This window comes from Colletes latitarsis, chromosome 7 (assembly GCF_051014445.1).
Source record: "Colletes latitarsis isolate SP2378_abdomen chromosome 7, iyColLati1, whole genome shotgun sequence".
In the NCBI taxonomy this organism is placed as follows: Eukaryota; Metazoa; Arthropoda; class Insecta; order Hymenoptera; family Colletidae; genus Colletes; species Colletes latitarsis.
In genome coordinates, this window is record NC_135140.1 from 18,188,127 (window position 1) to 18,200,968 (window position 12,842).

The 12,842-nt window shown below is 39.3% G+C and overlaps 2 protein-coding genes across 4 annotated transcripts in view; both read right to left on the bottom strand.

Annotated features, from left to right (window-relative positions):
• Window positions 1-6,592, bottom strand: part of Creba (Cyclic-AMP response element binding protein A) — a 31,419-nt gene extending 24,827 nt beyond the window's left edge. The window contains exons 1-2 of one of the 2 annotated variants that reach the window (XM_076768654.1): window positions 6,296-6,592; window positions 2,073-2,277 (exon numbers count right to left, since the gene is read on the bottom strand). In XM_076768654.1, coding sequence (XP_076624769.1) covers window positions 2,073-2,138 — 66 coding nt within the window. In that variant the 5' untranslated portion in view covers window positions 2,139-2,277; window positions 6,296-6,592. Of the gene's footprint in view, window positions 1-2,072; window positions 2,278-6,200 lie in introns of both variants that reach the window. The other variant, XM_076768653.1, reaches the window with a different exon arrangement.
• Window positions 6,593-8,053: 1,461 nt separating this feature from the next.
• On the bottom strand, window positions 8,054-12,743 carry LOC143343132 (uncharacterized). 2 transcript variants are annotated; one of them, XM_076767669.1, is made up of 6 exons: window positions 12,540-12,743; window positions 10,362-10,436; window positions 9,980-10,283; window positions 9,444-9,907; window positions 9,212-9,289; window positions 8,054-9,172 (listed from the first exon to the last, which is right to left on the bottom strand). In XM_076767669.1, the coding sequence occupies exons 3-6, from the start codon at window positions 10,194-10,196 to the stop codon at window positions 8,720-8,722; spliced, it is 1,212 nt and encodes a 403-aa protein (XP_076623784.1). In that variant the 5' UTR covers window positions 10,197-10,283; window positions 10,362-10,436; window positions 12,540-12,743; the 3' UTR covers window positions 8,054-8,719. The 2 variants fall into 2 exon arrangements, with proteins under 2 accessions (XP_076623784.1, XP_076623783.1); XM_076767668.1 differs by having other exon boundaries at window positions 8,054-9,289; window positions 12,540-12,742.
• Window positions 12,744-12,842: the final 99 nt, after the last annotated feature.

The following is a 12,842-nucleotide window of genomic DNA, read 5'->3' on the forward strand; positions in this document are numbered from 1 at the left end:
GCGTTATTTTTAAACATCGGTTCAACGATGATTACAGTGTCATTGTGTTCCGAGACTTTTCTATCTACGATATGCAAAATTTCATTTACAATCTCTTCACAAACATTAAAACTATTTTAATTTTCATTAAATACGGCACGTTTCACGTAAAAGAACATATATATTTTGTAGAAGGAAATTTCATTCATAATTTGAAACGTATCGATTTAAATACAGTGTCAATAAAGATCAATGTAATTATTAAAATCGACGATTACCAGCACTTATGAATGTGAGAATTATGCTGGAAGCCACAATTGAACATAAACAGGGTAACAATAATATACGCACTTCCTTGGTTGAACAGGGATGCCAATGTTGGCCTCTTCTAGCCGACACTTGTTTATACAGGTGAATAAACTGACGCTAATACGCGTAGCCTTTACGCTCGAATGCTAAACTACTTCCGTCGTACAGATGAACACTCCTGGGTACAGACTTTCAAAAATATTCCTTTCGTTATGTTTGCGAAACGTAACCGAACCGTAATGGAACAAAGCTGACACAGGTAACGCGCCAGCCTATTTCAGAAATAATAACAGTAAATATTCCACTGTAATGACTTCAGCTTTGCGTTAGGAACATTGCCCGATATTTAATTAAGAGGATTACGAAATTGCAATACACGTGGTACCAATTTTATCGATCATACAATTGCGATATGCGATAATTTACGTTAGCAGAATTTCGAAATATCATCCTGAGTTCACAAATTACGTCACACCCTTAGGGAATAGAGATAAGGAAATATATTAGTGATAAAATAAGACGAAAATCTAGAATACCAATTTGTTGATGGAGGCTTCGTTAAAAAGTTATTAACGTTTAAAGTTCCGCTCGTTCTGAATTTTTTTCTCGAAAATGCGCAGGATTTCGGGGGTATATCTATTCACCAAAAATTATTGTAATTGTCCCTCGCAACCGAAAATAATTTTTCCAAAACGATTTGAAATTTTTTTTTTCCGTCGAAAAATTTTACACCTTCTCGAATTTTTTTCTAGAAAATGGGTAGGATTTCGAGGGTATGTCTATTCACCAAAAATGATTGTAATTGACCCCCGCAACCGAAAATAATTTTTCCAGAATGATTTGAAATTTTTTAATTTTGTCGAAAAATTTCCCACCTTCTCGAATTTTTTTCTCGAAACTGGGTAGGATTTTGGGGGTATATCTATTCACCAAAAATGATTGTAATTGACCCCCGCAACCGAAAATAATTTTTCCAGAACGATTTGAAATTTTTGAATTTAATTGTTAATAACTTTTTAACAAAGCCTCCATCATCAAATTGGTATCCTTGATTTTCGTCTTATTTTGGCCTCTAGAATCCCCCATTATAATTTTTCCCAGGGGTGGCCGAACACCCTGTATAATAAAATCTAACAGAGTGGAGAATTCCACTAGAAGAAAAAATCTTTTTCCGATTTCAATGATAAAAATATTCGTATCTCTTATCTAATCCGTTCCTCGACTTGGAATCATTTCAAGTCCACATGGCACTCGGTACTGTACCAATCATTCTTTAATTGATACTCGAAATGGTTAAATACTGCTCGAGCTTCGACGCTTGAAATTGTTATTGCCATTTCGTACCATAATTTCCAAACAAAATTAATTCTAAATTTAATATTCGAGTATCGTTAATACGAAGACGTTTCTCCCCGTCAAAATAATTTCAAATAAAAAATAAATTTGATAAAAGAACGAGCTTGATCTATAGTTGGTAGGTTGGTGTAGTAAAATAGCGATCCACGGAGTGTTTGGAGCGGTCGAAATGTTGGAGCAATCGTCGAGTGGTCCGGGGGCCACAATGGAGTCACGAGTTTCAGGAAAGGGGAAGAACAATGAACGCGGGAGACACGATCGCGTCGTTGTCCATTTTTCCAACGCCCGGAGAGCGTCGTTTCCTTTCGTTGGGGCGATCGAAAACAAGCACTTTCACGGCGGGAATGAAGAACGCTCGAGAGAAACGGAGTATACGTCCGAGATTATTCGGAGAGACCGAGATGAGAACAGAGGCTCTTGGTACTCACCGACTCGGAGAGGTAAGACTCCCACAATTCCCTAAGGTCGCTGGTTCCCACGTCGTAGAATTCCATGATAGGCTTCCTCGGTCTTTCCTAGTGGTTCTGCTGCCGGTCGATGGATCGTAGTGTCTGCCCATGGGAGAACGAAGATCATCAGAAGAACACGGACGCGATCTCTCCTCGGGTATCCATTGTCGGCCACGGATGCGTTCTGGAAACAATTACTTTTCTCGAAGAGTTCCTTCAGACAATTTAACGCTTAAATATATTTTACATTTATCTTTCTCTTATTCTATTTGTTGCACTACAGAGGGAAGAATTACACTCCTTCCAAGGAGGTCGACCCCTCATAAATTTCTAAGGACTGCTAGCTCGAAAGAGAGGCTACAGGATCCCCTCTACCAAGAGCTACAAAATTTTTAATAATAAATGTTCTACAGTATGCACTTGCACGAACAAATAATTAATGTAAATTTTGGTATCGAGCAATTCGGTTTGTTTACTTTAGATAAGCAACCATGCTCCATCGAAACAACCGTATCTTCGAGGATATTAAATATTTTTGCACGAAAGGAATTGTGTATGCTTAAGTACAAGCCAAAAACACGCGATGAAATCCGATAAGGAAACGCGATAGCTTTCTTTTCTATAAATTCCAAAGAACACGCGAGAAACCGGCGTCTAGAATGCCCTCTGTTCTAGGGTTTGGTAACGTAAGATAGCCGGGCACGATTTCGCTGAATCGACGTCGATATTTTCGCGACAGTTATCGACGATGGAGATCTACGCGAAGCGTTAAGGGCGTGGAACGTCGGAGCGCTCGCCACCGGTTTGATACTAAGCAAACAGACGCGATAATTAATCTTGGAGACGCGTCTCCGTTGACAGATAATTTTGCGCGAGAGTTCCGCGCGTCGATTCGTTTTACCAAGAATAACAGAGCTCAGAGAATACATTTTCGTCCGTAAGATATTGGCGGAGGCGCGTGCCCCGCTGCAACAACAACAACGCGAACTAATGGTCGAATGCAAATTGCGTCGCGTTGCACGCGCTCACGGTTTGGCATTTAATACCTTCTGTTGTTCCACATTGCAGCACGATGCAACGACTGCATTGCAGGGCGCCGCGCGCTGTAACGAGATCAATGGACCTGTCTCTATGGGTTAAGTATGCTATAGGGCATGTAACGGGTGTCCCTCTACACACGGTACCCGAGCTAAAAATTGGAAATCTTAACTGGATTCTCTTGAACCAAGAGAAAGTGAACCATACAAAAGGATCGTTAGAATTTGTATAACAAAATATTTTCTTGAATGTTATCTAAAAGACAACGTGAAATATTTCTATACGCAAAATTAAAGGGATAACGTGGAATAAAATTTTTTCTACGAAGCTTAGATTTCGAGGAAATCGACGTCGAAGTTGCTAAACCCGGGCGGCGACGCGCCAAACAGTTAGAGTATCGATTTTCTCGAAAAGGAAACGCGGTAGGAAAAAAATGCACTCTACATTTTTTATTTATTTTTACGGGTAGAATATCGTTCACGTGTCCTTTTTGTACCACGCATCGTGGAATGTCCCGTGACACGCTTGGCCCGCGAAATTGGAAGGGACACCGAGCAGTGAAATGAAACGCAGCTCGATAAAATGATTCTCGACAGAATCGTACCGAGAAACGTTAATGCAAGAGGAATACAATTCCCGAAATAACAAATTAGACAGCGTCTCGGGATATCGTTACCGCAATCGCCTAATATTTGCGCACTGTGTTTGCCCAATTCTGGCGAATTATCAGCAGCTGCGGGTATCAGACAAGTGTGTTTCTCTTTTTGAAAATACCCATGTCGAAATGTTGTTTCAGAGAGATGTTTTGCGCGATTTTTCGTCGCTCCCCGCTTTCATGCAAATTAACGCGAACGCCTTTCGCACAGACGACCTTTCGCTCGGCAGAAGGTTCTTGATCGTCGGTATGAATCGGAAACCGGTATCCCCAGGAAAATTACAGGCGAGAAAATACGACGATCCGAGTGCCCCTTAAACCACTTCGATGAATAAGAAACATCGATGTTAATACAAATGTTTATTAAGCCCTTAGGACCCTCATTTGCTTATACAAAATAGTCCATTAGGAATTATTCGAATATTTAATTGAGAATTTAAACTTGAACATCCTCAATGAAATATCACCATGAAACTAATTGTGATAAAAGACAACAACCTTGATTTATAGCTTACATCACACTGTCCAAATCATTTAGTATTCAAACTGTATTCGTAGAGAATCGCTAAAAATCTTCGAATATTCGAATAACAGAGGAATTCGAGAAGAAGTCTCGGCCTTAATTCGGATTGGCACGCACATATTCCATACGTTAAAACTTCATCTTCAATGTCCGCGTGATCGAGATAAGGAGTAATGGCAATTTTTGTACATTTACGTGACTATAGTGAAAGGTAAATACCTATATCGCGATTATCGACGAAACGTGGAAATACTTTTACGATCGCTAATAAATGCAACCGATTTATTTTAAGCGACCATAATTGTGGCTCTTACTTCCATTACCGAAATAATTGTTTATTTTCTGTAACTATCGCGTGGCAATTAAACGAAATTTGATACAAGTGAAACTATTTTTAGAACGATCCATTAATGAAAATCTGAATCATTAAAATTTACGAAGAAACAATTCGTACGGTACACAATGAAAAATAAAGTGGAGTCGCTCGAGCAAAAGCGATCGAACGGAACTCCAATCAGAAAATTTCCGATATCTCGTTTGTTAGATTGCGTTCATAAAAATCTGGTCCCTCGAGGTGATTTCCGTTTCTGAAACAGTTTACACGCAGTCGAACGATCAGCTAGTGATATTAAGTGACGTTCGATTAAACGAAATTTATACACTCGCTGACGAACTATTAATTAACGTCATACAAACTATCGATGATCCTATATTGACAGACATTTACATTCTGTACTAACACTTCCAAAAATATTTATATCGTGCGCGTAGAGGCTGAATACGTTCAAGTGCATTTGAAAAACTAGACTTTGCGCCGTTCCAGATAATAATTTAAATATTTCACGCTATCGACGAGCGTTTATCTATCTTGGCGCGATTCCGGTCGCGTGAACCGCCCTTAACAGCGAAGCAACGTTCCAAACCTGAATGCAATACGTTCCCCTACCCGCATTTGGCTTCCACATAACACAGCCGGTATCATCATCAACGGTTAGTTTCACATTCACGTTAATAACCTACGCGATACGGAGTGACTCAATACGGAAAGTATTTCCATCGTGAAATATTCTTGCAAAATGCTCCGATGAAACGTCAAAGACTACGAAAATATTCAAGGGTTAACCCCCTTATCAATTTGGAAAAATACTCTTTGCACCGACGAGTCCTTGATTAGACTATCTAAATTAAATTAATCCGCGCTTATAAACATCTGAACGCCACGATTATATCTTTCGAACTACTCTCGTTAACTCTCGAATTTGAATTTCATTATTTCGCATTCCAATACAGGAACGTTGTTAGTTTTTAAAAACCGAAACTTCGAGACTATGAAAGAAACAGTTTATACACAAACCTGGAATACGTTGGATTAACAGGTTATACGGTTTGTTTATACGAATCACATGTTTTACACTCTTATTTCTTCCGCAGGACGATTCTAACCTATCGAAAGTTTCTGTTATGTATCATCGTAGAAGGTAAATGAATTTATGTTTCACCGTATAAAACACCGTGTCAAAACTTCGCACGGACGACTTTTAATTAAGAGTTCGTTTGCTTTTGTTACTGTATGTACATGCGTGCACAAGACGCGACAAGTGGTCCACCCGTATGCCGTTATGTATAAACCGAATTTCGCGAAAACACTGTCGGACCAGCATCGCTGCGGGTTGTTTCCGCATGAACCGCGAAAGGGGTCGCCCCTCGGAGCGATAATAAATCCATTCGATGCAATCGAAACGCACCAGATGGAACGGAGCACCGGCTCAATGTGACCGACTTGTTAGATGCGTGCGCGTACACGTGCACCCGATTGCAGTACACTGCGCCGCGATAATGTTGAATTCGAAAACTACCAAGAAAGAAAATGACACACGCAGGCGTTACTAACCAGTGACGAAAGTCGACGGCGTGCAGTTTCGTTCGGCCGGACGATGGGAAGAAATCACCCCGCGGGAACCGGAATAATTGCACAAATATGTATACCTTGAGCGTAACAGTAAGGCCACACCACTGATCGAACGGAGCCCGCACTGTACCATACGACGCACTGTTAGCAACCGAGGCGCCAATGAACATGCAGGAAATCGGAACAGCAAGGATCGATAGCCAACACCCGTGCACCTACGAACGTGTCGGGCCTCCAATAGGGAAGGTTTCGCGCCCGCGGAACCAAGCTCTTGGCGTAAACTTTCGACAGACAGGTTCGCCCGTTGACCCTCGATCGGTAAAGTGGACTTCCGTAAAGAAAAGACGGAACGATACGCGCGCGTTCACATCCGTCGTGTAAATGCGCGACTGGCCGCACGTGCTGCCGAAGCGGACCTTTTCGATTCTCATTTCTTGACCAATCAGCGTGGACCACCTGTTACCAGCGTACTGTGCCGGCTCTCCATGAACGCCAACGGCCGTTGTTGCGCGCGCAACCGCTTTTTACCGCGCAATCATAATGGCCGTTCACCGGTTCGAAGATGCGTCGCACGAAGATCCTTGGCAGACGCTTTTCAATTTTTCGATCGATGCATGCCGTGTGAATGATTTCTGATTATTCTTGGCCGATCTACGCTGATACAGAGGTACGAAAACTACTTGAAACGTTGATATAGGTGTAGGAAAGGCAACATGTCTGAATTAGCGATATTCTGAATATCGTGAATCTTCGTTCGTATAATCGATTATTTTGCGAATGTTTCTATCAGTTTCAATGTATCTTTACAGCGATAGTGAGTTGCGTGATGATAAGCGTTTGTGTGCTATGCTGAAACTTTGTGGATGAATGAATGCTGAATGGTGTTTTGCGAGATGCAGTCATTTTGTACAATTCCTTGCCCATGCCTGTCCGCCCTGTCCTTGTTCGAGAATATTTGTAAGTGCAATTAATTTCTTCCTATTTCTGGTTGATCTACGAAAATGGTGATTTGAATCAAAATCAAACGGGGTTGTATAATTATTTCAAAATTTAGGTTCTAATCGATGAATTGCATTTATTAATAACCACATTACATTTGTTGAATTATTTTTATACATTTCATAATGTAAAGGATAAACTCTCAACATATGCGATAAGCTCAATTTTCATAGTTAAAATTTTCAATCGCCAACTGGGGACTATGTTGGAAAGCTTATAAGAAATACAAATGTAATTCTTATGAACATTGCATGAATATTATAAAAAATATACATTTAGTTAATCACTCTTCGTAAAATTTAAATTTACCATGAAATAAAAATGTTACTTTGCTTGCATACATACATGACTCTGTTACTTACATTTCTAAAGTAATGGTTTTCATTTTTTATGTATGATACAGGCAATATTTATAATCTGATACATAATTAAACTTGGTATTTAATTATTAGGGGACGTAGCAGTAATATTGTTGGAAGTTTCTACTGTTTTTGAAGCAACAGCAGATACTTCCACAATATTCACAACACAGCCTATTTCATAGCATTTTAATTGCAAAAATCTCTTTTTTGCTGTTGAACTGAATTTGAAATTCACTGTATGAGTGTTTCAAGCAGCCAATACATGATATTACGTCTTTTTTTGTATTCTATCGTTTAACATCAAACAAAATAACATTCTGATTACAACTTGTTTGTAAGCAAGTTTTTATATAGGAATGACTAAATTTAGATACGCGTTTGTTGTTTAAAGTTGATACATTATTTAGTGTTTAAGTCATATAGTTTATGCTTGTACCATTAAAGTCTAGAAAAATAATTCTCTTTGCTACAAGATAAATTTTGAAGCAACTTCTTTATTCGAAGATTATTGTACATCATGTCACTGTTGTGCCCATGCCAGTAAAAAAATTATATTTTTACCAATCATAGTTTATCTTGTCCGAACCTCTATATTCATACTTCTCTTATCAGGTACAATACAAGGCTGAACAAAACGATTATGTAATCTTGTTCTTGATAAACTTTTGAAAGGATACATTTGTAACTTTTCCAACCTTTCTTCCTTCGTATATCTCATATTTTTTTTTTCTTTTTTTTTCTTTTGATAATATGGATAATATATTCCATTATAGTATTATAAAATATCGTAAATAAAATCTTGAAGAACTTAAACACAAGCATTGTGCAACAAACAGATACATAAAACGTCAAGAAATACACCTTTCCTTTCAAAAATGATTTCCTATGTATAATCAAAATTCAATAGCTTCTTTTTCACCTTGGTACGTCAGAAAAAAAAAAATTAATACCAAGTATACCATTCTGGGCGTTCGTAATCCTAATTATATAAATGTCGAGAAAAATAATGCTTCGATTGCTTTTCTCTTTCGTATTACAAAACATATAACTCTTTAAAGAAAAAAGAAAAAAAAGAACAAAAAAGAGAAAGAACGGAGAAAGTACCGACGCATAATGAGCGATGAAAATAATAATATATATTTAGAACTCTTTCTTCAGAGCAGATCTTAGCAACGCGCTGCGCATCGACGTCACAAGTTTCTCGAGTTCCTCGACTTTCATTTTCAATATTCGATTATCTCTTTCCAATTCCATTGCTTTCATAGTCATCTCGCACTCTTTCGCTTTTTTGTTCATACGTGACTTCCGTGAAGCTTCATTGTTCTTTTCTCTGGACTCTCTGTAATGTGAACCGTACGTCTGATCGCTCGACGAGTCGGTTTCGGTATCGCGTCTTCGTTCCGGCCTCGATCGTTTCACTATTCTATTGTAAGTTTTCTCCACTTTGCTGGTAACAGCTGCCCTTTTCCTTTCGGATCTTCGCGAAGATACCGCGGATGTCTCTTCCGTAGTAGGCAAAATTAAAGTTGGCGCTACTCGACTTTGTACGTCTGACTCGTTCTCGGTCTTCATCTCTTCGTAAACGACCAGTGACTCGTTCTCGGTCTTCATCTCTTCGTAAACGACCGGAACTATAGTCGTGGGCGATTTAGCGAGGGACACGATCGAACCATCTATGGAGACACTGCCCTCCGGTGAACTAACTTCATCCTGTAACACATACACGGACGGTTCAAGACCCAAACAATGATAGTCGAATACTTAGGAAATATTGGAACGGGTCCAGCTCTATTTATAATAAAAAGATTTTCGAACAGGCGACACGCTGGTTAGTTCCTCGCGTTAATTATCTGCAGAGACTCACATCGCAAAGGTACGACAACAAATCGAACGATTCCGATCCCGTGGTCTCGACTGTTTGCAACACGTCCCACGTTTCTCGCTGATTTTCGGCAGAACCGAAAGAAGTCGGACACGCGTTATTCAAATTGATGTCTTCTATCTGGCACCTGGCTTGGAATGGTATACTAGCATCTGCATCGTTCTGTTTGTTCCATGAAATTACGTTTACGTTTGATGGTATAGTAGGTGTTGTTCGTTTCGATAGCTTCAACCACAAATTGGACGTATTAGAGTTTGCAGTACTATCTCTTCTGTCGCATTTGCTAGTTACTTTTGATGTAGATTGTAAGCTGTGACAATTATTGTTGGTATGTTCGGTTGACCCGTTCATTTTTATGCTCCACTTGTCTTCGCCTGCTACACTTATCAAATCTTTCAATACCCCCTCCTCTGAAGCCAAAGCACTGTTACCCTCGTCTTTTGTACCTGGAATAGTACAGGGAAAATAAAAGACAACCCTTGCACGATCGATCGTGATTAGGCATGTCTGGTACGGACCTGATAGTTTAAAAGTAGGTGATTCACCTATACGAAAATCGCATTGACCCTGGAATGTATCCATGCACCAGCCGCTTAAATCCTGAAAGTTTTCCTCCCAAGCAGACGGCGTTGCTTTCTTCTCTTCTTTTATTGTTAGCTTTGATTGTGGAAATACCCATGGTTCCTTCAGCAATTCTGTTTCCATGGTTGGTGACAATAAGGGGACTGTGTCCATTTTTGAAGATTCTCCCTCCGGCGGCTCCAATCTCACGCCACGAAAAACAGATGACAGATGCGGCTGACGGTTGCATGGCTTCGATACCTGTAAATTTATTTCACTTTAGAGTTCGTCCACCCACTATCTGACCTCGTAAGTTGGCGTAGTTTTCTAAATACTCACGTTAAACTCGCCTCTCTTCTCAAATGAAATGTTGCTGGCCGTTGGGCGTTCGTAAATAGGAGGGATTTTGGATACCTATAACAAAAATTATAATTTTAGATATATCAAATATTTATTTATTAATGTATTAATATGCATTTCGTTTGAATCAAGTGAAATATTACTTTCTGATACAAGCATACAGACAAGAAATGCTGTTAATCCCTTCCTATCATGTTTAATTACTAACAAGATGAATGCTAATTAATCATGATAACAGTATACATATTTGTCAGAAAAGACTCATATATTGAAGAGATCGTATCAATACCATTAAATACGGCATTAAGATCCTTATCAACTACAGTCAAGACTAAGTTTAATATAGATAAAACGTTTATTGAAAAACAGAATTTATGCAGACGTAAACAATAAATTTAGAGTTACGTGTGAAGTATACCATATCAAGGCCACTCGTCGCATAAAAAATTAAATAAATCTGACACCTGAAATGGAAATAAATCGTTTTATATCAGGAATATAATCAAGCGCATTTTTTAAATTGTTTTTACAATTATGACTGTAACAATTTTCCTTTAAACATACGATATTTATATATGGAAATAGGGTGTATCTACAACCTGTCTGGTCTACGTATCTCGAGCACAGATATTTTTGGGATAGAAAGCGAGAGTATATTCCAAACAGTTTGAAAATACAGGGAGGTCGTGAATTGTTGACATCCAGTCACTACAATGTAGTACGATAGATAGAATTACGAAAAAGCGTTAATTTAGATAATCGTAGCGTAGTTTATCATAAAAGTGTGAAGGGTTCCATATTTGAACAGAAATTATTACCAAATAAATCCTTCAAGTACAAAATTGGAAATTCAAGATTTTTTTAACACCATTAAAGGACATAGGTGGGGAAAAAGTAGCGAAAAAGGTAACAAAAATCGAAGAATAAATTAAAAAGAAGCGTAAGGAAAATTATTGCGCGAGTATAAAATTTGTTTTTATATATCTAATTAGGTGACTGACAAAAAAAATTTCAAATCGTTCTGGAAAAATTATTTTCGGTTGCGGGGCTCAATTACAATCATTTTTGGTCATTACACATACCTTCGAAATCCTACCCACTTTCTAGAAAAAAATTCGAGGTGTGAAATTTTTCGACGGGGAAGAAAAATTTCAAATCGTTTTGGAAAAATTATTTTCGGTTGCGGGGGTCAATAGCAATCATTTTTGGTGAATAGACATACCCCCGAAATTTTGCGCATTTTCGAGAAAAAAAACTTTTTAACGAAGCCTCCATCAACAAATTGGTATTCTTAATTTTCGTCTCATTTTGGCCTCTAGAATCCCTCATTAAAATTTTCCCCAGAGGTGGCCGAACACCCTGTATAATACACTCGCGAAAAGTTTCATTCGATCGTGGAGATCGAATGTGACTATACATTCTCGAGTGCCGATTCTTTAAAGTTTTATGTATCGCGTTACATTGTACTGACTACATGAAAACAATTTAACTTGTGACTTGGCTATATCTTGGATTTTACTATATTAAGAGTTGATATCAAGTACTTGAAATTTCCGTACGTTTCGATACCTTGTTTTGTATTTTGGGATCGAAATTCCTGGAACGTCTATCGTATCAGTCCCGCTATTAAACCGTCCATGCCGTATCGCTCGCCGACCACGTTTTATCGAGCAACCGTCTCGGTTACCAATGTTTCTTATCGATCGGGAAAGCGACCGCACGCACACGTCGAGCAACGTAACTAAACGTCGCTATCTAACCTCGTTATGTAACGCGTAGCTTTACAGCGTGCGACTGAATTTTTGCAAACCGGCTTTACATACGTTACACCATACGTTTCGATCGACCCGCGATACTCGTCCAGAGAACAAAAAAATCGTCGTCGCGTTCAATGTATACCGTTCGATCGGAAATTTCTGGACTGCTATATTTACACGGACACGAAATACGTATATGTAGGCTCGTGGTCGGTGCGACGTACGATCGATCCGAGCCACGATGCGCAGTGTAATTTTCGTGCATTGCCAGCCATTTCGACAAACGACGGAATTAAACTCGACGGTTATATAATCTATTCGGCTATAGCCACGAGTAGAACCACGCACCAGGTATAGAGACACGATTCAACGAATTTACGTTTGCGTATAATTCACTCACCCTCCTTGAAACGATCCGTGTTATCGTACCTTCCACTTGGAACACGAGAACTGCTTCGTACGATCGACTATTCGTTCACAGATGAGCTTTCTATTAGAACGATTCTCGCAACGTGACCGACGTACTGATCGCTGGTACCAACGCCTCGGATCTTCTTCGCGTAATGCGAGCCTGGAACGTCGTCAGTGCCGGGATTGAACACGTCACGAGGCATACTCACGCGCACTAAACTGGTCACTACTCGTGCTCTCGACTACGTCACTTTCGGCCAATCGGCGCCATCTGAGGTCACCGTCGACCAAT

Coding starts and splice junctions, on each gene's coding strand:
- LOC143343132 (XM_076767668.1), bottom strand. CDS start 10,196: ATGGACACAGTCCCCTTATTGTCACCAACCATGGAAACAGAATTGCTG. Junction 9,908..9,979: donor ACCTACTTTTAAACTATCAG/GTCCGTACCAGA, acceptor GTACTATTCCAG/GTACAAAAGACGAGGGTAAC. Junction 9,290..9,443: donor TGTTGTCGTACCTTTGCGAT/GTGAGTCTCTGC, acceptor TATGTGTTACAG/GATGAAGTTAGTTCACCGGA.